The sequence below is a fragment of the Macrobrachium rosenbergii genome, chromosome 55 (genome assembly GCF_040412425.1).
Source record: "Macrobrachium rosenbergii isolate ZJJX-2024 chromosome 55, ASM4041242v1, whole genome shotgun sequence".
NCBI classification, from domain to species: Eukaryota; Metazoa; Arthropoda; class Malacostraca; order Decapoda; family Palaemonidae; genus Macrobrachium; species Macrobrachium rosenbergii.
The window spans coordinates 74,908,123-74,931,290 of NC_089795.1; the positions used below are offsets into that span (position 1 = coordinate 74,908,123).

Sequence of the window (23,168 nt, forward strand, 5' to 3'; positions counted from 1 at the left end):
AAATTGCACGTGTTCTGTAATGAGGATGATAATGATCCCTTCATAATTATCACCATGCCTGGGTTCATTTTTGGATGACTTATTTTACGTCAGTTAAATTAGTATGTTTTTTTTTTTAATTACTTCCTCATCTGTATCAGACTTGTCCTTAATAGATGCATTGTTAAACAGGTATGAATTTTGTTTCTACTTCACTGGACTCTTAAGATTTCACATCGTTTAGTTTTTGGGTGACGTTTTATATTTAGTCTTTATACTCTTTCATTCAAAACACTTCTTTCAGTATCTCTGTTGCATCTTGGTTCCAATGATCTGTACTTTTCTATGCTCCTGCGCTTAGTAGTGCTTATGACGATGTACTTCCGTAGGAGGCCGTTTTCATATTCCGGTTACATAGTCATCTCGTTGTACGTCAGTAAACGTGTTTTTTTTACGAAATTCTTATATCATTGTTCTTTCTTTCATACGTAAACATTTTAGATAGATAATGTCGGTGAAATGTGTACTGGGCATTTTTAAAAGTACAGGAATCAAGGCATAGCTTTATCTTGAAAGTGTTGAGCATCCTAATTGGCCTGCTAATGAGAAATCAGGGCTTTTAACCAGAGTCGCTCTTGGTCTGTGCGGTGTTGAAAAACTGTCATTGCTTTCATAACAATTTCTCTTGATCTTTTTTACGAGTTAGTTCATTACCTCGATCTTTTTTACGAGTTAGTTCATTACCTCACTGCCGAAACTTTTGATAAGTGGGTAAAAAAGGAACATGATTATAGCAAACATAGAGATCAAAATAACAGTTCCTTGACTCAGCAGGAATAGCGTAGTAATATTTTAACAGCATGAAATAAAGGACCTAGGAGATCTACATTCACAAAGTTATGACGCAGTTATTGAGCCAAGGTCAGTAGGGCAGAAACTGTCAACGTTACTTTAAAGAGGTGTTTGGTGTTTCAAAACAGTCTCTACACTAGGAATGGCGATCCTAACGAATCTCAACTTGTTTTGATGTTGATGTTATTAGTCTTCATCCTTTTCAACTCTTATGTTATAATTCGTACTTTTAATGAAATGGAAGCCGTGGTCATTTCCCTACGTTCGAACGCAGAGAATATCGACTAAGGTATATATACCGTCGTTACGAGGAAGTGAATGATTTTGGTACAGAAATCGTAATACACTTTGTGCAGTTGTAATTAGGAAGGAAGTTGCATGCCTATAAATCATGTTCCATGCCCACTGTTGCAATAACGTCGTATGCCGTGCTGCCGTTTCTCTGGCTTGTCGTTTTTATATTTCTGTGCTTGTTTGTTTATTTTTTTCTTTTCTGTTTCGATTTTTCTAACTTTCGTATTTTTCAGTTACCTCTAAAGAGCAGGACAAGTTATAGTGAAGTTATTCTAGCAAAGAAAATAACTGCTATGGGCTTGATCTTCTGGTGAGAGAGACGCCATATACGAGAAAGAAAAAAAATTGTTTGAACGTAAAGGAAGTAAAAGCCACACACAGAGAGAGAGAGAGAGAGAGAGAGAGAGAGAGAGAGAGAGATAGGATCTACAGAAAATTATTTTTCTACACGGTCAGAAACTACAGCGTAAAAAAGTTGAAACCCTTTTCCCAAATGACTTTCGGAGTCCTAAATTTAGGGTCAGAGCAAGCCCATTTTTCAACTTTTCAAGTTATTGATGCGGGCATGACTGCCCAAATCAAACACGGGCCTTAAGCCCTGCAAACTAGAAATGTAAATATTCCTCTCGTCTAGAGGTTAAGAGGCAGGATTATGCTACTGTTAGTTATAAACGTTACGTTTAAAAACGTTAAATAGCGAAATATACCAAAAAGGAAAAGAAGGGTATCTAAGGAAATTGAATTGGCATAAAGGAGAGCAGGATTTGTGAAATTACAAATAATATTTCTGTTATGTAATTTAGAAGGTAGGCAAATTGAGATTCGTCTTGATAATGATTACAACATACGTTACAAACTGTCCTGAGACATCCCACAGTATACGTCCATTGGCAGTCAGTTATTGATTGGTTGATTTACAGTCCAAGGGAAGCCGGCTCAGGTACCATTTACATTTTATTATTTTTTATATAAATGAGAATTCAGCCCTCAGTCAGATGTCTGGAGCAAATAATACTTAAATGAAAGATGTCTCAATTTCAGATCGGAGAAAAAGTGCTTGGTCTTGTGCTGGTAATGATAATACTATATGTAACTTTAATGTTTTCATATCCACTTATCTTTTTCACTAACAACCGGAGCCATTAAGATCTCTGTAGATTGTTTATTAATTTTAAAACTTCAAGTTGTTGTTTCGACATAAAACTCCAAAACCACGAAACTTTTTCCAAAAGTGATATGAGTTCACTTTGAGAAGTTTCACCTCGCTTATGCGCTTCACATCTCCTGTTATGTGCTGTCTGTTAGTGTACGATATAAGTCTTCACTTCATGAATTATTCTTTAACAATACAGCGAGAAAGATAAACATATCCTTATTGGAAAAGTGAGCAAACGAAAGCCGCAGGCTTCTACTTACCTTCCTCTTCTGACAACCGTGATCTTCTTTTTGTCTCCTTGTTCCACGGAGTCGAAAAGACTGAAGAGGAGATCGGTATTGCCAACTTTCAACATCCTGTCGCTCCTCTTGTCGTCTTTCTCCAGTTTTATCTCTATGTCCTCTTTGTCATCCTCTGGAGGAGTCACAGGCCTCACGTCTGAGGAAATGGATACAACATTAATAAGATTTTCTTTCGACTAGATCTACAGCAGTGAAAATGTTTGGTGCCTGAATAATATGAAAAATAATTCGCGTGCTTTCTTACATATGGCGAGTTTTGTATTACTGGTTCTTGACACTTCCACCCTGCGGAGTGCCATGATGGCGGCCTGCCAGTGCTAGAGATAGTTTTATTGGCTGACAGTAATTGCAGATAATACACATTAAGACGGTTTCATTTAATTAAATATAGATCGTTTCTTTTTGTGAAGCCTCATATCAAATTATGAATTTTTCATTGTTATGAATAATAATAATAATATGTAATTAATAATAATATAATAATTATTATTATTATTATTATTATTATTATTATTTAAAAAACATATTCAGTCTATTCCATGCACACACATAAACCCTAAAAAGTAAACTTTAGAGAGGAATAAATATTGAAGATGCGATGAAAGTTGAAAAGGGGTAATGAAATGTGGTTTTGTGGTTCTAGAGATGGCCAGTTAGTTGAGCTCACTTGGAAAAGTCATTTGCATTAAAATTGACATCCACTACTCTACCCTCTGACAGATGACACTTTAGATCCTGCTGAGATCTGGAACATCTGACCGGAGACCAGAACAAAAATAGGCTAAGCAGTAATATTCGCCCTAAAGTTGAGAGGTTCTCTGTGACAGATTTAATCCTCTTCGAATAATATGAGTTACTTTCCTCTTATTTTGCATCTTTACTAAGTCATACATGGTTCTGTGTGAAGATATTATGACAGGAGGCCCTGTGAATGTAAAAGCATGTAAATGGAAGACAAGTACTCATTGTCAGTGATGCCTTACTAGAAGGCAAAAGACGGCCCTCCTATAATAGATAATGTACGGAAACAATCCTGTATATCAAATTTTTTCGAATTAAGAGAATGGACCCATTTGATTTAGGAAGAGTAACTTATCTTAAGGCATTGTCACAATGAATGGGGAAGGAAATTAAATCCATACTATATCTTTATTGGGGAAAAATTGTTTATACTTCCATATCGACCAAGAACTATTATGCACTTCTAAGGGTACACTCGTCTGGTTCTATAGGGTTCTAGAAATAGCGCCGCTCTCTTTCACTGACTCCTTTGATTTTGAATATTTATTAATGATTTTATTTTGTAGGTGGTATGCCGTTTAGTACAACTAGGTACATGCATTATAATGAGTTCTTACTTATTCAGCAAATGACAGCCATAGCTTCTGGTGTTGACACCACACCAGTGGCATTGTGTACTGTAAACAAACATTTTAAATAATTACCACTTGACTTTTCTTGACTAAAGCCAGTGAATAATAGATAGTTTTTATTGACAATCAGGCGACCACCAATAAAATTACTATTCACGTGATTATTTTTACATTAAATTGTTGACCTTATGTCTGCCGGTATGAAAGTAGAGTTTATCAATAATTAGTATTAAAACTTAAAACTCCATTTCAAGACCTGCATTGGGAACGGCCTTCAGACAGTGACGTCATAATTGCATTATGTAAACATTTCATGCCTTGTGTTTAGAGATCAATAACCATTACTTACCGGTTGATGAATTGCGGTTCTATCATAAATGATGAAAACAGTATTAATCAGTTTATTTATTTTAGAAAACTTTAGCATTCATGAAATTTTTTACGTTTAAAAAGGGTCAAGAATAAGATACTTTGTACTGAATTTACTAGCCGCCAAAGAGCAAGAGCCCTTACTGGAATAAGAACTTAAACTAAAAGAAGAATGAACTAAATCAGAGCGTTGCACGTCAGATGCCGATTGACATCTTGTCAGATCTCCTGCTTATTAAGGGGAACTTGCAGCCATCCTGCATTTAATTCCAAATCCAGTCTAGTTTACATACCGGCGGCAAGCCTTCTTAGTCAGTGGCGAGACCTCCAGGGACTGTGAGTTATCAGCGGTTTCAGTTTCTTGCCAATATATGTTTCCAGGCTTCTTTTCGGTATAGTTTCCTCCCTTCTCTCCCTCTTCCAGGATATTTTCTATTTTTCTTGGATTTCTCCTGTATATTTTCCGTCCTTCTTGCTTGGTCATGGATATTTTTGGGTTCCCTTGGCTTCTTCCAGGATATTTTGCATCTTTCCTGGTTTTCTCCAGGATATTTTTCGTCCTTCTTGCTTTGGTCATGTGAATTTTTCGGTTCTCTTGGCTTCTTCCAATATATTTTTATGTCTTTTTGCCTCTTCCAGGATATTTTACGTATTTCTTAGCTTTTTAAAAGATATTTTCCTTCTTTCGTGCCTTTTTCCGTGACATTTTCCTTCCTTTCGCCGTATTCCAGACCAGAGAAAGGTACAGAATGGGAACGTAAAGGGAAAACTGAGTATACTATTGACGGTTTTATCAGAAGAAAGAACCCAAAAGAAGGAAAGAAATTCTTCTTCCACATGTTTGTTTATGAACTGCCAGCTCTTTCTTACTTAAGGTGTGTCAGGAGAAAGTTAGTGAGGGAACTTGTGGAGCATTTAGTAATAACAGTGTTGGAGGAGAGGACCATTGTTTTTCTTGAAATGTTATACCAAAGTCGGAAATTCCATGGCATGTTTAAAATTTTTCTTTGGCATTGTTCTTCAAGGTTTCTTAATGAGAGGTTTAAGGTTTTCCAGTTAATTAAATCAATCGCAGTGCTTCAAAGCAAAGGTGGAGCCTATCGTCAGTTGTGGTCTATCCATATGACGTAAGAGGAACATCTAATATCATTGGAGTCTTGAGAAAGTGCCTTCACGCTGTATTTCTAAGAGTGCTTTCACGTTGGAAAAAGAACATGACTTGTCATAAAAACACGTCGGAAACATATCGATACATATCACAAACATGGTTCAAAACAAGTGGGAGGAAATCTTTCGCGAATGCTGATTAGGACTACCAATAAATCGTTGACTTGTATTAAACTGTTTGTATGGGTAAGGTAAGTGTCCGACGTGTGCTTATGGCATGTTTCACTGTAGTGAGGAGGCGTCTGTAGAAACTTGTTTAAAATGTCATTTTCCAATTACTCAGAAACATATACTGTACATTCAACCTAGGAGTGCACTTACCAATTAGTTACTGAAGATATTCTAGCTGACCTTAACTGCGCTTCTAAGATCTTCATTTCATGAGGTCATGGTTAGAAAGAGACATGACTGACTGATGACTTTGTCTTTCACAGCAAGGTTCCCAAAGGACCTTTTGGATGTTAGCATAAAAAAATAAGTCCTCGCTACAGTGCGTTCTTCAAGCAAAATCGACCTCTAGGTGGTGTCTTCTATGCGTTGTATTACTATCTCTTTTAGTAGCCAGAACAGCGAAATCTCTCTCTCTCTCTCTCTCTCTCTCTCTCTCTCTCTCTCTCTCTCTCTCTCTCTCTCTCTCTCTCTCAACAGTACGTTCTTCAAGCAAATTTGACCTCTAGGTTGAGTCTTCGGTGCTTTGTATTAATATCTTTTTTACTTGCCAGAACAACAAAAAGTCTCTCTCTCTCTCTCTCTCTCTCTCTCTCTCTCTCTCTCTCTCTCATTTTTTTATATATTTGATAAAAAAACGAAAAGTAGCTCCGAATTTGCACCAAGATACTTTACCAAGTGTGTTGCATTTGGCGTCTCGCTTTGTACAGAGCGGTCAATAACGTCTTGTGCTTGAAGAACAAAGAACTTCTTAATGTCTGATGGCAGAGTAACCCAACACAACTCGGCTCTAAATATTACAGTCAATTCTCAAAGGAAAGGGGCGATTGAAGGATAGCGCACTAGATTGAACAATGAATGGATCCGTCTACCATTGTTGCTCATGGTGTGCCCACAAATTTTTTTGTCTCGTCTTTAGGTGTACCCGCCTTTATATTGTTCTTTCTCATCAGAGGAGAGACTGATGACGAGTTGATAGAGAAGAATCAGAATAATAAAGTCTAAGGTTGAAGTCACTTTTACGTTTATTTCTATTTTCACAAGGATTGCAATTTAAGACATTGGATTTCGACTCGTAGAAGTATTTGATTTTGAGTAACAACTCCTCACATAAAATTTCGTATTAGTCGACGTTCCACAGCCAAATCAAAGCAGCATTTTTCAAAAACTTCTGTTTCACTGTACTCATAGATGAAGCCATCAAAACGTTACTCTAAATTACAAAAGTTAGATGACTTTCCAGATGGAAAAAAATTCATTATACATTTGTTTCGTCAGTGACTCATGAGAAAAAATCACAGATATTTATTGTTTCTGAATTATGCACATGGAGCTTCCAGAAGTGTCTATTCAACATGAATCCAGTATGTTAATATTCAAGTTTCATTCTTTCAATAGAAAACAAGTATAATATATATATATAATATAAATATATATATATATATATATATATATATATACTATATATATATATATATATATATATACATATACATATATACATTTATCATATATATATACATATATATATGTGTATATATATACATATATACATATACATATATATATATATATATATATATATATATATATATATATATATATACATACTGCTCACATATATATGTGTTGTGTTTTGTTTGAATGCTAGTGTCACTGAGACAACACGTGACTTTTATGCACTCCTCAAATATTATGCCATAAAAACCTTTTCATATCAATTCACTTTGTATCTTAGGTAACTTATTTATGATAAAGAGAATCCATTATTAAGGGTATTGTTGGTCTTATGTATATATATATACATACATACATACATATATATATATATATATATATATATATATATATATACATATAATATACATACATATATATATATACATAACACACATACATACATACATACACACATAAACATGGGAAAATGCCTGCAAGGTAAATAGTTTCAGCAAGTGAAACTGAACTGTAATTAAAGATATTTCCCAAAGGATTGTATAGGCCTAACTCTCTCAAAATTCTGTAACCTGAGGCATCGTTTCTACAAGAAAATAATTCTTAAGTTCGTACGTGTGTACACTTATATACATACATGACTGTATGTATTCTTATCAGGATCGGCAATATCGCGTGACCTATTAATCCATTAGATTACGCCACAAATCATTTCTCTGTTTGTTTCCTGTGATAATAGTCATATGTTTGTATGTATACATAATATATATATATATATATATATATATATATATATATATATATACATATATATATATATATATATATTATATATATTGACATATACATTATATATATATATATATATATACATATATATTATAAAATATATATAATATATATACTATATATATGTTTGTGAGTATATGTATAGATTGGTTCATTTGACTTTATACATTATGTAAAATTATGTATTCGTTGAAAAGTATCCGGTTGCACTCATATATTATTATTTATTATTCCATATGAATCATTTTTGTATGCACAGTTACAAATAAATTTCAACAAAACACGGATACATTTTGATTCAGTTGTGATGCATAGCTTACTGTCTAGTGTATTTATCATTACATGACAAAATGCACCACGGCACGCATCTTTTGCAATAAAATATACATTTTCAGTATAGTCAAGTTTGCATTCGTGCAGTTTTCTGATAACCCAGTGGCGCAGTTGAGTTGTCGGTCATAACTTGACGATCCTTTTTGAATTATTATTTTAGTTTTTTCAGGAATTCGGTCACCCATTGTAACTCCCGCAGTATGATGTTTTAGGCTTGAACCGAATCCTAATTATTCAACAGCGTCTGTCTCAGTGTTGTTTATGATCGCTCCTGGATATTAAAAAATACTAAATTGAAGTGAGGGTAGTCGTCTCGCGCGCGCAAGAGCCCGGATTTGATGTTCAGACGAGATGAAAATTTCAGGGGCGTTTCGTCAAGTCTAAAGTCTCTGTTATCTTTTGTAATGAATTGTGGTAGTTAGTTAGCTGCGTGGGTTACAACTAGGACATAAGGCCAGCAACCTCATGCTGAAAAACCTTTAAAAGGACCTGGAATGATAACTGTTTCTGGAACCCATTGCATTTATCTTATGAAAGGTCATATTGAGGAATGGTGTCGTAAAGTTTTATATATATATATATATATATATATATATACACACACATATATACTATATATATATATATGTACATATTTCCATATATACCTATACTGTATACATATTTCCATATAGCCTATACTGTATATGTATATGTATATATATATATATATATATACATATATATATATATATATATATATATATACACACACACACACATACATACATATATATACACATAAATATATATATACACATATATTCAAGTGTGTGCGTGCGTGCTTGGGCTGGTTTTTATAGAGGAAAGCGGGAGTAAAGCAAAAAGAGAAAAGCTTATTGCGCGTTATCGAATCTCCCGAAGAACTTCTGTACAGTTTCACCTGCTGCGTTGTTCCCTTCTCTTGGAGCGTTGTGTCTCAAACAGAAAGCGTCGCTGTCATTTTCCTCTGGTCCCCTGTAGTCCGTTTTCCAAGAATCCTCGGAGACATTTAAAATTTGATCGACCTGATCAATACAAGAAGTGTGTCACTGTATCCCCGGCAGTAGTCTCGCCATTTAGGTGGAGATGCTGTGTTAGTTCATTTCATTCCATAAAATTATTTGCTTGTTTATATATTTTTCCGTCAACACCATCCTTCATAGTTTGCTTGCCTCTTGTTTTACCTTATCTTATTTCATATGCTTTTATTTGTTAGTTTTTTTTTTTTAGAAATCTGTTTGCTAGTTAACTCCATTGAGGGAAATGTAAGTACTACGTGCTTATACAATGTTGGATATCTTTGACTCTTCAGAATGTTGAAAATTAACAACCTTTCAGTCTGACAGTTAACTGGTAAATCGATTCTCTTATGTTTATGTCTTCTGACAGAGAGACTTAATCTCGATGTGACGGTCATTGGTTTGAGAACTGTGGTATTCAGTTTTCTTGAGAGATCTGTCTCTTCTTATGTGAGGATTCTTTATCATATCCTTTTATATAATACTTTCATATATCATTTTCGTGTTGAGTTTTCAAGTCATTTCTTGAGGGTCCCCCCAGGAAATTACGGCCACTAATTTATTGGAACTCTGAATAATACTCTTCCCCTATCAGTCCTTCCATCTGTCTTACTTTCTTAATGAAAACCCTGCCATATACCTTTCGAGAAATAGGAGGCGATGTTATGCCCCATTAATTATTGTTGTCACTTCTATCACACTTGACGCAAATGAACAAATATCCCTTTGACCTTCATTATTCCAATTCCATCGTTTTGCAATCGTTGCGACCAGGCTACCTACCTTCACCTTACCCTTGAATCATCAATCACCTTCACAGGCATAGCCATATCAACAAAAGGCCCTCCCCTCCCCGGGGCTGTACACCCTCAGTGCCCAAACCCCAAGTCACCCTCCCTGTGCTATCCAAGTTGTATCGATAGCGCACCCATTGCCCTGGAGGGGAAGTTGCCAGCAGTGGCAGGGAATGGTCGCTTTTATTGAGTGCGCACCTCATTAAAGATTGATAGGAGGAGAGCCCAAAAATAGACGAATCGGCAACTCGTGGTCAAGGTCATGCTCCTGGACAAATGTACATACGTACAAGCGCTCTCTTACAAACATGAACAATCACAAAGGTGCTGACCAACTTTGAATATGACTAACAAACCACTTTAGAGTTCTTGTATATCCCTAGTTCGTCACTACAGTATGTACTAGATGTAGTCTTGCCTACGTGTTTAGGTTTTTTGGTGCCTAAAAACCGACCTAATTCGTCAGGTAAACACTCGCTGAAATTTCATGACACGCGAAATAGGTACAACAGCCATTTAGTTACATTGCAGAATGATATAATTATTAAAAAAAAAAAAAAAAAGCATTCACGGAACATTTAGGGGCAATATATATACCATGAAATATATGAGGTGTCTGTTTCAAATACTAGGCAAACTAAACTGAACAAGAGTAAGATTATAAGCTAATGCACTTGAGCTGCTTACTTAGAAAGTATAATATAGTTCCGATTTTTGTGTTTTAGCTGAATAGTGGACACAAATCTTGATGCACATGGTGCGGCCACGATTTTTTTTTTTTTTATCCACGGTAACAAGCCGCTGACTGTGAGTTTTAGGAAACTTCCACTGCCGAATTCTTCCGACGACGGAAGTAGTTTATTTGTTATTTGCGTGGATTGCATTACTCTTTGAACTTAGGAGAGGAAAGTTTATTTTGAATCCTATTCAGATTACCGTAATGTATTAAAATTTCCTTAATTTAACCGCTTTATCTCTTGGCCAAAATGATAATTTATCAAAAGCAACGAGGGACGCGTCAGGTGCTTGCTGCAGGAGCCCTATTATATTAAACTACCCACAATAAGTAGCCTATATATTTCCATTTTTCCCAGAACTAGGTCGAGGCTCTCTCTCTCTCTCTCTCTCTCTCTCTCTCTCTCATTATTCTCCCACCCTTCTGTTTTAGCTCTCTACATCTAAGAAAAGATTTATTTGTAACTTTCTCTCCTGCTAGTTGGCCACCAAAACACTACGTGGCATTGTTCGAAATCTGAAACTTTTCATCTCTCTCCAGCAACTTGATTGCGCTGCCAGAGAACACTCCGCACGTGCGGCTTCCTATTGAACATAACATTATCACTATTTTTTCTCTAGAACTTTTGCCCATCGAACGTAACTCATTCTCACGTGTTCTCAGATAACTGGTTCTTTATCTTTCGTATAGTTAGCAGTCTTATCTTGTTGTGGCTCCTCTCATTACCCAGTCTCTAATACTTATACGCGTACGGTACTCAAAAACTCGTATTAATAATATAATTTTAACCTGCAAGACGATCCAACTAAAGTTCTTGTGATTTCGGAAATACTGCACCGTGAATGTTAATTCACAGTCGGGTAGTATAAGTCTGACAGGAAAAAGTAGAAAGGTGCTTCATGTTTTTGAAGGGTAGGCCCACTCAAGAAGATAAGGCTGCGTGTCTTCCAATACACGTATCACATTGCTGGACATTTCTTCATATTTCAGTTTCCGTCCAAGATGTTTTTAACAATTTCCTGTGCGTTGTAGGGGTTTTGTTTCTATCATTAGTCAAGTTTGTATTTAATATAAATACGAACAATACCTATTGTTTTGCTGCATTGAAAATAAAGAGTAAAGGTTATATTATTGGAATTATGGACAGATTATATTGTAAATGTAATATTTTTCCGTCACGCCTTATTTCATGGACAGGCACTGTCTTGCATATTACTTAAACTAAATTGGAGTGTTTTGTTCATTAACGGTTCAAGTTTAATTATTTTGGTACTGCATACATATACATACATACATACATATATATATATATATATATATATATATATATATATATATATATATATATATATATATATTTATTATATACGTATGTAAGTGCACATTTATTTATATATATATATATATATATATATATATATATATATATATATATATATATATATATATATATATATATATATATATATATATATATCAGACATACATACAGTACAATATATATATATATTTATATATACATGTATATAAAATATATAAAATATACACACATACACACACATGTATATACATATACATACACACACACACGGACATGAATGTGCTGCACGTGAGCCAAGCTAGTTGTTATGTCGATATTTCATACAACCTTCGTCTTGAAATCATCGTCCGAATATCTACAAAGCGAATTGCTTTCTTCAAAATTTCTGTCATTCACGTCTGTAATAGTCAGGACCTTTCTTACTGGACCTTTATTAGGTTATCTTTCGAAACATTCTCAGAAAAATGTGGAATTTTCTAATAGAAACCAAGTGCTCTCAACTTGGCTTCCACTAGTTACAAGCTTGAAGGTTTTGAAGTACTCTTGTACCAATACCATAACTGCTTGGTAGTATTACTATGGTTCCGTCGAACATTGCTGCTCATGATGTGTGGACAACTTAAACAGTGTTACATGCCTCTCCACCTCTCAACTCCTCCACCTGTAATGGATTTTAAATATCATTACTGGAAAGCATAATGAACTTTCCCTTCAGTCAGCATAAGCATTTTCATAAAATTTCCACTTGTAATCGACAAAGCCAAAATCTACTTAAAACATTGTGTTGCATATTATTTATTTTCGATTTGTGGGGGTTTTGTTACAAATGATTGATCTTATTTTTTGTTATAATGAATTGAGATTCGTCTAAATTTTTGTAAGTCTACGGAACTACACTTCATTCCCGGAAAATATCTATCAGGGCCTTCACAGACAGTATTTAAACTTAACTGCTTTTAATGATTTCCAGTAGAGCATGTTAATTTATTTATATAGGTATCTACACTTGCATGTAACATGGAGTCTGTGTTGAAACGATACGGATACGTTTGTTACAATCTATTGTTCCTTTGTTAACCTAAGCGGGAAATTGTGTGCCTTCTAGTTGATCAACTATAGTGGCTGTAGCTAGGACTGAACTGATTAGGAACCTACCTCACTCTATCAACATAGTTGAGGATCGTAAATATGACACTTTCTGGAATCACCATTTAAAAGAAAGGAGTGCGCGCGCGCGCACACGCATTATGTGTGTGTGTGTGTGTGCGTGTGTAATAAAGAGAATTCCATCAAATGTAAGGGAGCCCATAAAACGCCAAAATGTGGAAAATAAAGGCTATATTTCAGAGAGACACTTCAGTCTCTGAAATATAGCCTTATTTTCCACATTTTGCCGTTTTTATAGGCTTCCTTATAAATTGATATATATATATATATATATATATATATATATATATATATATATATATATATATATATATATATATATATATATATTTCATTCATGATGAGTTATCTATACAGGCTATAGCCCGATGACTATTAATCAGTCAGTTAACCCGTCCATCAAGTTCGCGTCTTCATTAAAGCTAAGATTCATTCATTTGACAGTCAAGTGAAGTACGAGTATTTACATTCCTGGCGGAAACCAGTGTGAACCAGAATCTGACACTTCGATACTCCATACTCATATTCGTATCGGCTGCTTGCTGACTGCTGACTGACTGCTCCCTCTGCCAACCTTGCTTTTATTCACGTACTGTAACAACATTTTCTCCTTTCAGCCGACGTTGTACCATTTTATTGAACTCCATTTCAGTATTATTTGCCGAAACGGTTGGGGAAAGTCGTTTTGTTAATTTTGATTAACCATTAATGACGTATTAGTTTCCCGACCTGTTTGTTTTTTCGTCTCTAGGTTACATCAGTCCCCAGTTCTTACGCACACACTGCTGAGATGAAATAAGCAATATTCCAGTGTATGTCCAGGAACGAAACTACTTTTATCAGATTTGAAGCTAGACAAGTAAACATAGTTTGTATTTAGCACAAAGTATATAGTTCACTTTTTAAAATTTAATTTGCCAACATCAAATATGCTTCTAAAACTTAAGTTTCCTAATTAGTTTTCAACTGCTCTTCTTTACCTCCAGGTCCTAAAAGGAAATATTCCTTATTCATAACAGTATAGCTCATATTACTTTCGTTAGATTTCAAGTCACACCAGGCAACAAGTTTTTCTTTTAATACAACAATTTATTATCATCAGCAGAGGTTAAGCAGCAAACGGAAACCTGTACGTTATTAAGAAAAATGAGAACCTGGTTCTCGAGATAAGATTCCAGGCACTCGAGGAAACTAATTCTTGATCCAAGAACCTGTATTCACTTGATCTGTTTTCCATTCGCACAAGACTGTTTTTTTTTTTTTTACACAAAACTTCCCATAAATTGCTATGAGGTCACACACACAGGAGCTTTTCTTTTTACCGGAGGAGCCTTTACAATCTTCACCAGGTTTAAGTTTTACCAAAAACCGTTCTCAAACTTTCAACTAAAGTGGCGTTATTTTTTGTCATCTATTTCACTTTTAGTAAAATCATTTTCGTAAAATCACTTTTGTTACAATGGGTTGTGTACAAAATATTTCCAGTTTATCATATATGCTTGTCTGTTTGCGTATCTATATATATTCTATGAATGTAGAAGGGCATAAACCTAAAAGATAAAGCATATCACATAAACGAGATTAACTGAAAACTTTGAAATGCTGATTTAAATTGGATTGTAAATAAAGAAGTAAAGTTTAGTCATGGCCAAGGAGTGACATACATACGTACAGACGTGTGTATATGTATGTATGTATTTATGTTTGCACAAATTTGTTCCTTTCTTTGTTGAACTCTCATCTTTCATTAGATGCTTCTGCACGTGTGGTACTTTCTTAATTAAACTTTGTACGTTTTTCAGATCTATATTCACACGCCTGATTTTGTGTCTCAAGTTAAAGTGAAATAAATTAAATAAATGAGAAGGGAAGGACCAACATACTTGTCAATAATTTTTATATCTAAGCATAATGCGACTCCAACGTTGCAGATTCTACGAACCCTTACATAAACCTTAATACAGCCTAGTAAGCGTCTCCAATAACCAAGGTTTACTGTTGTCAATACTGGTGTTCCAGGAAGGAATCTGCCATTGATTTAGATGTGGCAAGCAGTCTCTATACCCTTTATTCAGAAACAAAGAAAGCGTTGTGGTTTAATTACTTCGGGAAATCAACCAGTCATTGTAAACAAATGAAACAGCGGGCTGTAAACTTCAACAAGAAAGATTACATTATGAGCTACCGTCATCCCTCACTTTTATATAAGGCAGAGTTAAATACATTTTGGCGTATTGTAAGGAACAAAGAAGGGGGTGGTAGCCTGATTACCTAGTGTATCAATCAGCCATTGTTAAAAAACCAAACTTTAATAGAGCGTAGTGGTCCTTTTTCCCATTACTTAATTCCTGTACTACATTGCATTCAAGTTCCCTTGTAATCAGCGCCTCCATATGGTCGATATTTGTCTATGCGTTTTCATATATATATATATATATATATATATATATATATATATATATATATATATATATATATATATATATATTATTTGTGTGTGTATATATATATATATTTTTTTTTTAAACAAGACTAAAACCAAAATCATTTTAAGTTCTTTGACCGAGTATATTTATAAATATAGTAGTGAATGATAACAATTTGGCGTGGTTATTAAGAACACAAAATGCTAATAATGAAGGCATATAACATGCATCCAAAGAATTGTGTAACTGAATTACGTTTTTTTCTGAAAGTTTGGTTATCATCTATAAATAATTATGTCCCTCAGAAGATCACAAAGTTAAAAAAGGTTATATCATGTTGGTAATGCAGTTATTTCCCGGAATGAATACCTTAACATTCTCTTACCGAATTAGATTCAAAACTTTACATAACAGTGGACCGAATACAAAATTTGTTCTAACTAATGGCGTAGAATCACGGAACAATACCACCTGCTCAATAACCAATAACCGATAATGCCCAAAATAGTTTCAAAACACTTACTATATGTAGAATTCGTGACTTTAAAAGAATTTAGACTAACATTGTTTTGCGGTCTTGTAGCTTTTAAACTTGACAAGCGACTTCGTTATTGATCATGTATTTAAGATAATACACCACGCAGATGCGATCCCGTTTTGCTGTTCTTTTGGTCTCCCCGAGAGCAAGATGAAGGTGATCCAGGTTGATAGTACAGTCAGTGGAATATGAGTCTGAACACCGTCCAAACCACGAATTTGATTAGCCAATCTGTTGCATGCTATTGGTCCATTATTCATTGCGTGGAAGCAGCCCTGTTCTTTGTGGCTTTGAGTCTTCGACGGTACTTGGTGACATTTTCTACTCCAAGCTTTTTTTTTTTTTTTTTTTTGCAGTACTAAAAATATGCCACATTCTGCTGCAAGAAACGTAAATAGTGTTCGTAAATCTTTCTTCATCTTCCTAGACAGTGACGTGAGTGCTGTGTCGATCCTTTGTTCGACGTTGTTGAATGCTATTCCAACTAGTTGCGATACCTTCCAACTATAGTGCAAATCGCAACTATCATTGTTTTAAAAGAGAAAAATACTTTTCAATATCTCATCTACATGTTAAATATCCCTGGATATCACTGACATCTAGAAAATGGAACATTATTCCAATTTCTGGATTTCATTGATATCCAAGGATATTTATCATGTAGATGAGATTCTTAGGAGTATTGATCTCTTTTAAAATAATGATAATTATGATTTGTACCACAGTTGGAAGGTATCCAGCCAGACAGTCAACACATGCATTTTTTCAATAGGTAACTTCCATCTTCGGTGAGTGTTTGGTGTTCGTTTTGGTGAGATTCAGCGGCCAAAAGACTGTCAAGGTGCCACTGTGCCACACTCCCTAGTACCAGGTCTCTTATTCCTTTTATTGTAAAACTGTGGAACAGGTTCCTCGGTTATATTATGAATGCTGTTGCCTTTCAGTTTAAGAAATGCTGTTTTACTATTCCAAATTACTTTAGAAGTTTAATTTTCATATTTATCGCCTTTTGCTGTATATGGATATCTTAAATTGATGATTTTAATACAGACCGCATTTTGTGTAATTATATATATTTATAAATATACATGTGTGTGCATGTGTATGAGCATTCCTTTAAGTAAATGTCTCCAAATACAACAAATCCATTGCAATATTTATTGGTTATTAATTTCTGTATATACTGTATTTCTCATACCTCCTTTTCCTTTCCATATAATCAGCCTATTATTTTGTAAGAGGCTTTTAGCAGGTTAAATCCGATTTCGACTCATTGCGTGCTATGTTCACATTAAGAATAACAATTATAGTAATGGTATTAGTATCAACATTAATAAGGCCCTTAGTTAGAGAGGTAGTGTTGGCAACAACCTCTTATCCATTTTTACTGTGACACGACTGTTGTTCATAGTCTCCATTACGATGACCAGATTTCCTCCTATGGTTTCCAGGGATGCCAAATAAATTGTTCCGATAAGAGTTGCATTAGCCCCACACACACACTGCTTTCTTTTGTTCGAGGCAAGCACTGTCAGTTTTAGGACGAGAGTCGCTGTAAAGGTCACTCTTAATAATGTAAATGTTTTTTCGATCATTTTCGTTTTGGATATAATTTTCCCAATAATCAGGTAATTCAGTGTCTCGTCTACTTTTCTCCGCATCTTGAATTCAGTTCATTATGGGATCTTCTGGCAATTTTAGGTATGAGATTCTGCGTCTTGTTTTGTTAATCTCTCTCTCTCTCTCTCTATATATATATATATATATATATATATATATATATATATATATATATATATATTTATGTGTGTTTATATATATATATATATATATATATATATATATATATATATATATATATATATATATATATATATATATATATATATATATATACCCATCTCTAGATAACACCTCTTCGTTGGGAGAGTCAGTAGAGCTGTGAACTAGCACTCACAGCCCAGAGTTCCGAGTCCCCGGCCGGCTGATGAAGAGTTAGAGGAATTTATTTCGGTGAAAGAAATCCATTTCTCGCTATAATGTGGTCCCGTTGCTAAGTAACCAATTGGTTCTTAGCCCTAGGAGAGCTGTTAATCAGCTCAGTGGTCTGGTAAAACTAAGGTACTCTCATCTCTAGATAACGTCTCATCATAAACGTCAGCTTTTCTCTTTAAAGGCTTATATTTAAATGAGTTCTCTCTTACGCGTCCAGTTCTCTTTTTGGACATGATGAGAAAGGGTGAGGAACAGTTGGTCAGCAAAGCAGTAGGTAAGGAAACAGCTTCTGCTTTGCTGACCAACTGTTCCTCACCCTTTCTCATCACATGTCCAAACCACCTCAGTCTTTGAGACCTGTCTTTTTCAGCTTCAAGATACCACATCTCTCCACCAATTCTTCATTTGTAATATGATCGTACTGTGCTCCGACCATGAAGCTTAACATTCTGTGATCACACCTTTTTGAAATCTCTCTCTCTCTTTTTTTTTTGGCTGTGTAGAATAAAATAATACAGTGTCCAGTGTGTTTAAAATATGAAGTAAATTAAATAAATGGAAAAGAAAGGACCAATTTACGTTGCAGATTGTTAATCACTTTTATATCTAAGCGTTTTACCACTCCAAATTGCGAAGATTCTACGAACACTAACCTAAACTTTTATATATTTATATGTTTATGCCTTGGACAATTATCTCAGAGAATAAAAAAAATGTCTATAACATAAAAAAATTATCAAGAATTCCTGAAAAAAAATCTTCCTGGATCCGTGTTGCCTCCAAATTACGAATATTAACTGGCAGTTTACCATTAAAGCCAATTAGCCATAGACATAATTAAAGGCTTAATGATTTGTTATTGCTCCTTTAGGATGTTAAGATGCAATTTTACCTTCCTGGGCTATAAATTATTCGGGATTATTTCTAAGTGTATACGATTTAATTTGTGCCAGGAAGCCTTGAATTAATTTCTCATGAAGATTTCTATTAAATATTTTTTCTCTTTTGTGTGTGCTACTGCTGCGCGTCAGTGACATAATCCTGACGTATATGTCATTTAGCTAATTAGCGTGTCTTCCCTCTGTTTACAATTACAGAGCTTTCGTAATATTTCCTTTTACGAGAAACTTACGAAATTAGTTTTTCCAAGAACCGGCTATTTTTGTGCACGTGTTTGTCCGTAATTGCAGACAGGAGGTGAAAGTGCATATCAATTAATTGTATTTAAAAACACAGAAGCATGGACATATTACCATTGACTCCTGTTATCTGGAAACGATTTATATTATTAGAGTACATACGAGTGGGAGTAAAACGTATGACCACACACTTAACGACGTGCAGAACAGATCGCATTACGTGCCACGATAATGCCATCGAAATCAATTCAGTGCGAAAAACAGTTCTAAAATATCAAAGCTTTGAGAAACGGCCTGAGCCAATCAGGACGAAGCTGTGCGTCTCGCATGCCAATCGACGAGACGGAGAAGAGAGCACTGACCAATGACATCACTGGAATCCTTCCCGAGGATGAGAGGAGGCAGAACGGAGCAAGATGGCGGAAGATTGTTGTTTTTGTTGGGCTGCAACCAGAAGCTCTGCGGCAGCGCCCTCAGTTTCATCGGCAGGGGATCTGCAAAGATGATGGCGTCCTTAGTTATGCAAGTGATTGTTGAGGGAGGATTCGGTGGATGTTTGTGAATTGTGCAAATCAGGATGTCACAGTCATAATTCAATTTATTCGCATAATAATAAAAGGAGTAGGTTTCATTGGATAGTGGAAAGGTAATTACCTATACTCTGTAAGTAATGAAATTCGTAATATAACCGATAAGTAATGAAAAATTAGAACGATATACAGAAAGATAAGAAAATTATAAGATTAAAATACTGCGTCATATAAAGTTACTATGCTGTCATGTGTGTTTTCCACAATGGTAGTGATGACGATAACAATAAAAACAAGTTATGGTGAAAATTTAGGACAAAATTTAGCAAGAAACCAGAGGCATAGTGGAACGTAAAGTAATTAGTATCATGACGCAACCAGAGACTCTGACACTGAATTTGGTAATGCAGTAGAGCGTCATTATTAAATGTATTATATAGAACACGTCAATCAAGAAATGATACTTCACGGTATTGCAATCAATAGAGTCCAAATAATGGAGAAGTTAACCTTCAAACTCTACACTAAATAACCAGTATTGCTGTATAGCTGCTCAGTCACTAAAGTTATGTCGCTAAAACACGAATATGTGTGTCTGCAATTTGGTCACCTGTATTGTTCGCTGTGTCAAGTTTGGCTACAAAATGCTCGTTTGGAGAAGGCTGTCACTCGCCTCGCGCACGCGCAGACATCCAGAAATTTCCACGAGAAATTTTTCGTAACCTTTATTTTCAGTGTCACCTGTAAGCATTTCGTTCGCTTAAACCCAACCTTTTTCCATTCTGAACTTAGATGCAGAATTGATGGATCTGCGTGAATGACCTATATTAAATGGTGGACAATCCTTGCTCGGAAATGCTTATTGTATTTAATATTTCTCGTATTTTCCTGGTATAAACAATGTGTGCAGTCCTTCGAAAGAATTATTTTTTTTCCATTTTGAATTTAGGTGCAGAGTTTACGAATCTGTGCTTGAATGACCTATATTAAACGGAGGATAATCTTTGATCTGAAATGCTTATTGTATTTAATATTTTTCGTATTTTCCTGTTGTAAACAATATACGAAGTCCTTCGAAAGATTTATGTAAATGCATAAGGTTTTCTCGCATCCGATATATTCTTCCATATTTCCACTTTTGGACGAGCAAAATGCCTGCAAATCGTGTGCAAACGATCGTATTTTTAATTTCCCCACTGTATTACCAAGTTATAAATGTAATTCGCAATATTTTGACATCGTGAGATTAGCCTTTGAGATGTGTTTGATTACTAGCTGCCTCCTCTCTGGTGAGAAATTCTTCCTTCCTTTTGAAACTAAGTCAAAATTACTGTGAATGCGCTTGTTTCGAGTGTCATCGATTAATGCAAGAGACGATTTACTCTCTCTCTCTCTCTCTCTCTCTCTCTCTCTCTCTCTCTCTCTCTCTCTCTCTCCCCACTTTTTTAACAAAGGTGGTTGCAGGCATTGGTACCTCCCAGATCATTGTGATAGTTTATATTTTACACCCAGGCACGAGGAGAATTCCCTAGCAAGTGTCTAGTTTTTGATGAAATATTATTTCAGTTAGAATGTGTAATATAATCTTTGTAAATTATCTTACAACTCGAATAAATCCTAAAAAAAAAAAAGGATCAGATTCAGGATCTACCCCCTCGCAATACAAGTATTAGGCTTATAGATCGGGCTTGGAGGTAATGAAATATTAATAGGCTGCAGCTAAAACTGTAAGGGCACTTTTGCAAGTAATATTGATTTATGTAATAAGCTGAATCGGTCCTCAGGCACCAAAGTCATATGTCAGAAGAATATCAAGAGGACTGCAGAATATACAAAAAAACTAAAGAGGAATTCTAGTCTCGACTCACGATCGACCGATTAATGAAACCATCAGTGCAGTAGTAGATATAGGTATAACGTAACGGCAAAATTTGATATCGCCAGCAACTCTAATCCGCAGATAAAATACTAAATAATCGTTCTAATTTCGGTTCTGGAATGATATGCAGCAAGAAATTTAGAGCAAGTGAAAATCGTGTGCGGTTTTTACTGCATGCTGCAGCTAGATTTTGTTGAGCTGAACAGACATTCGAAACGCTTTCCTCAGAACCTACGAACCATATAGATCTGTATAACCTGCGCATGACGCTTTGGGCACCTTAATAATGAAAAGGAAACCGCAGACACGACGGTAATAAAACGACCAGACATGTTCCCATGCAGTGGACACATACTAACAGTCACAGAACACAATTACACGCAAAGAGTACAGAGAAAGAAAACTTGGGTACCTCAGCTACTGACCGGTTGGTTATTATCGTAAAATTGACCGGTGTGGCTGATGACATGTTAAAATGTATTTATATCCTCTCGTGTCTTTTCATTTCTCAAAACAACACTTATATTCGGTAATTTTGTTTTCATACTCAGCCATGCAGATTTTAACTGTCATGGATATAGTAATTAAACAAGAAAGACTGTATTCGGTGTTGCGGGATAATTGAAACGCTTGCAATACACTGGGATACATATTGACGTTTCCTATTGTTAAGTTGTTGTTTTTAGCCTTACGAAGAGTTGCTGTATGTGGTAATGCTGGTTTTATTAGGTGTATTAAATTTATATTATCAGGTTTGGTAGTGAAGATGTTTTAGGTATGAAAGGTGTGTTGGCATAGTGTTGCTGTTTTGCTTAAGATAATGATAACTGTAGAAAGATATTTAACTTTAACATCTGGCGAAGTTGGTTAGGTCTGGATTTTTCCATCGTCGTGATTTCTGAGTGATTATCTTTAAAAAAATATCATCTAATTGAATACAGTTTTTTCGGTTCAGGTTTCTGTAACAAAAATGTTTCCCAAGAGCTTTACGCTCTGCATTAATAACTTATTGGTGCATTTACAAATTTATGTTTCTTTTCATTTACGAAACTAATACTCTTGTTCGCCATGTAACATAGATCGTAAAAGTCCAGGTGGTAATTATCTCCAAAATTCAATTAATGAGCGTCATATTTCCCCACCCCTCTTTAGTGTAGTAATTGATGGTAACTTTAACTGAAGAAGTTAAACTAATCAACTTAGCGAATGTTTGCGTAAACTAATCAACTTAGCGAATGTTTGCGCTCTAATGAGCTTCCTCCATGCCTGTTCAAATAATGGCTTCTTCAACTGTATAATGCTTGTTTTAGTCACCACTTTTTCTTGTATTAAATAGGAAGTAGATATTCGTAAACTATCTTTCGTA

At 35.0% G+C, this 23,168-nt stretch overlaps 1 protein-coding gene and 1 long non-coding RNA gene across 2 annotated transcripts in view; one reads left to right on the forward strand and one right to left on the reverse strand.

Annotated features, from left to right (window-relative positions):
- The window catches only part of LOC136835430 (uncharacterized), a 175,892-nt gene that overhangs the window by 97,561 nt on the left and 55,163 nt on the right, over positions 1-23,168 (forward strand). The gene's annotated exons all lie outside the window — the stretch shown is intronic.
- Positions 1-23,168, reverse strand: part of LOC136835429 (uncharacterized) — a 150,641-nt gene that overhangs the window by 47,696 nt on the left and 79,777 nt on the right. The window contains exons 2-3 of the mRNA XM_067098953.1: positions 19,756-19,887; positions 2,542-2,719 (exon numbers count right to left, since the gene is read on the reverse strand). Of these exons, the coding sequence (XP_066955054.1) occupies positions 2,542-2,719; positions 19,756-19,887 (310 nt within the window). The remainder of the gene's footprint in view (positions 1-2,541; positions 2,720-19,755; positions 19,888-23,168) is intronic.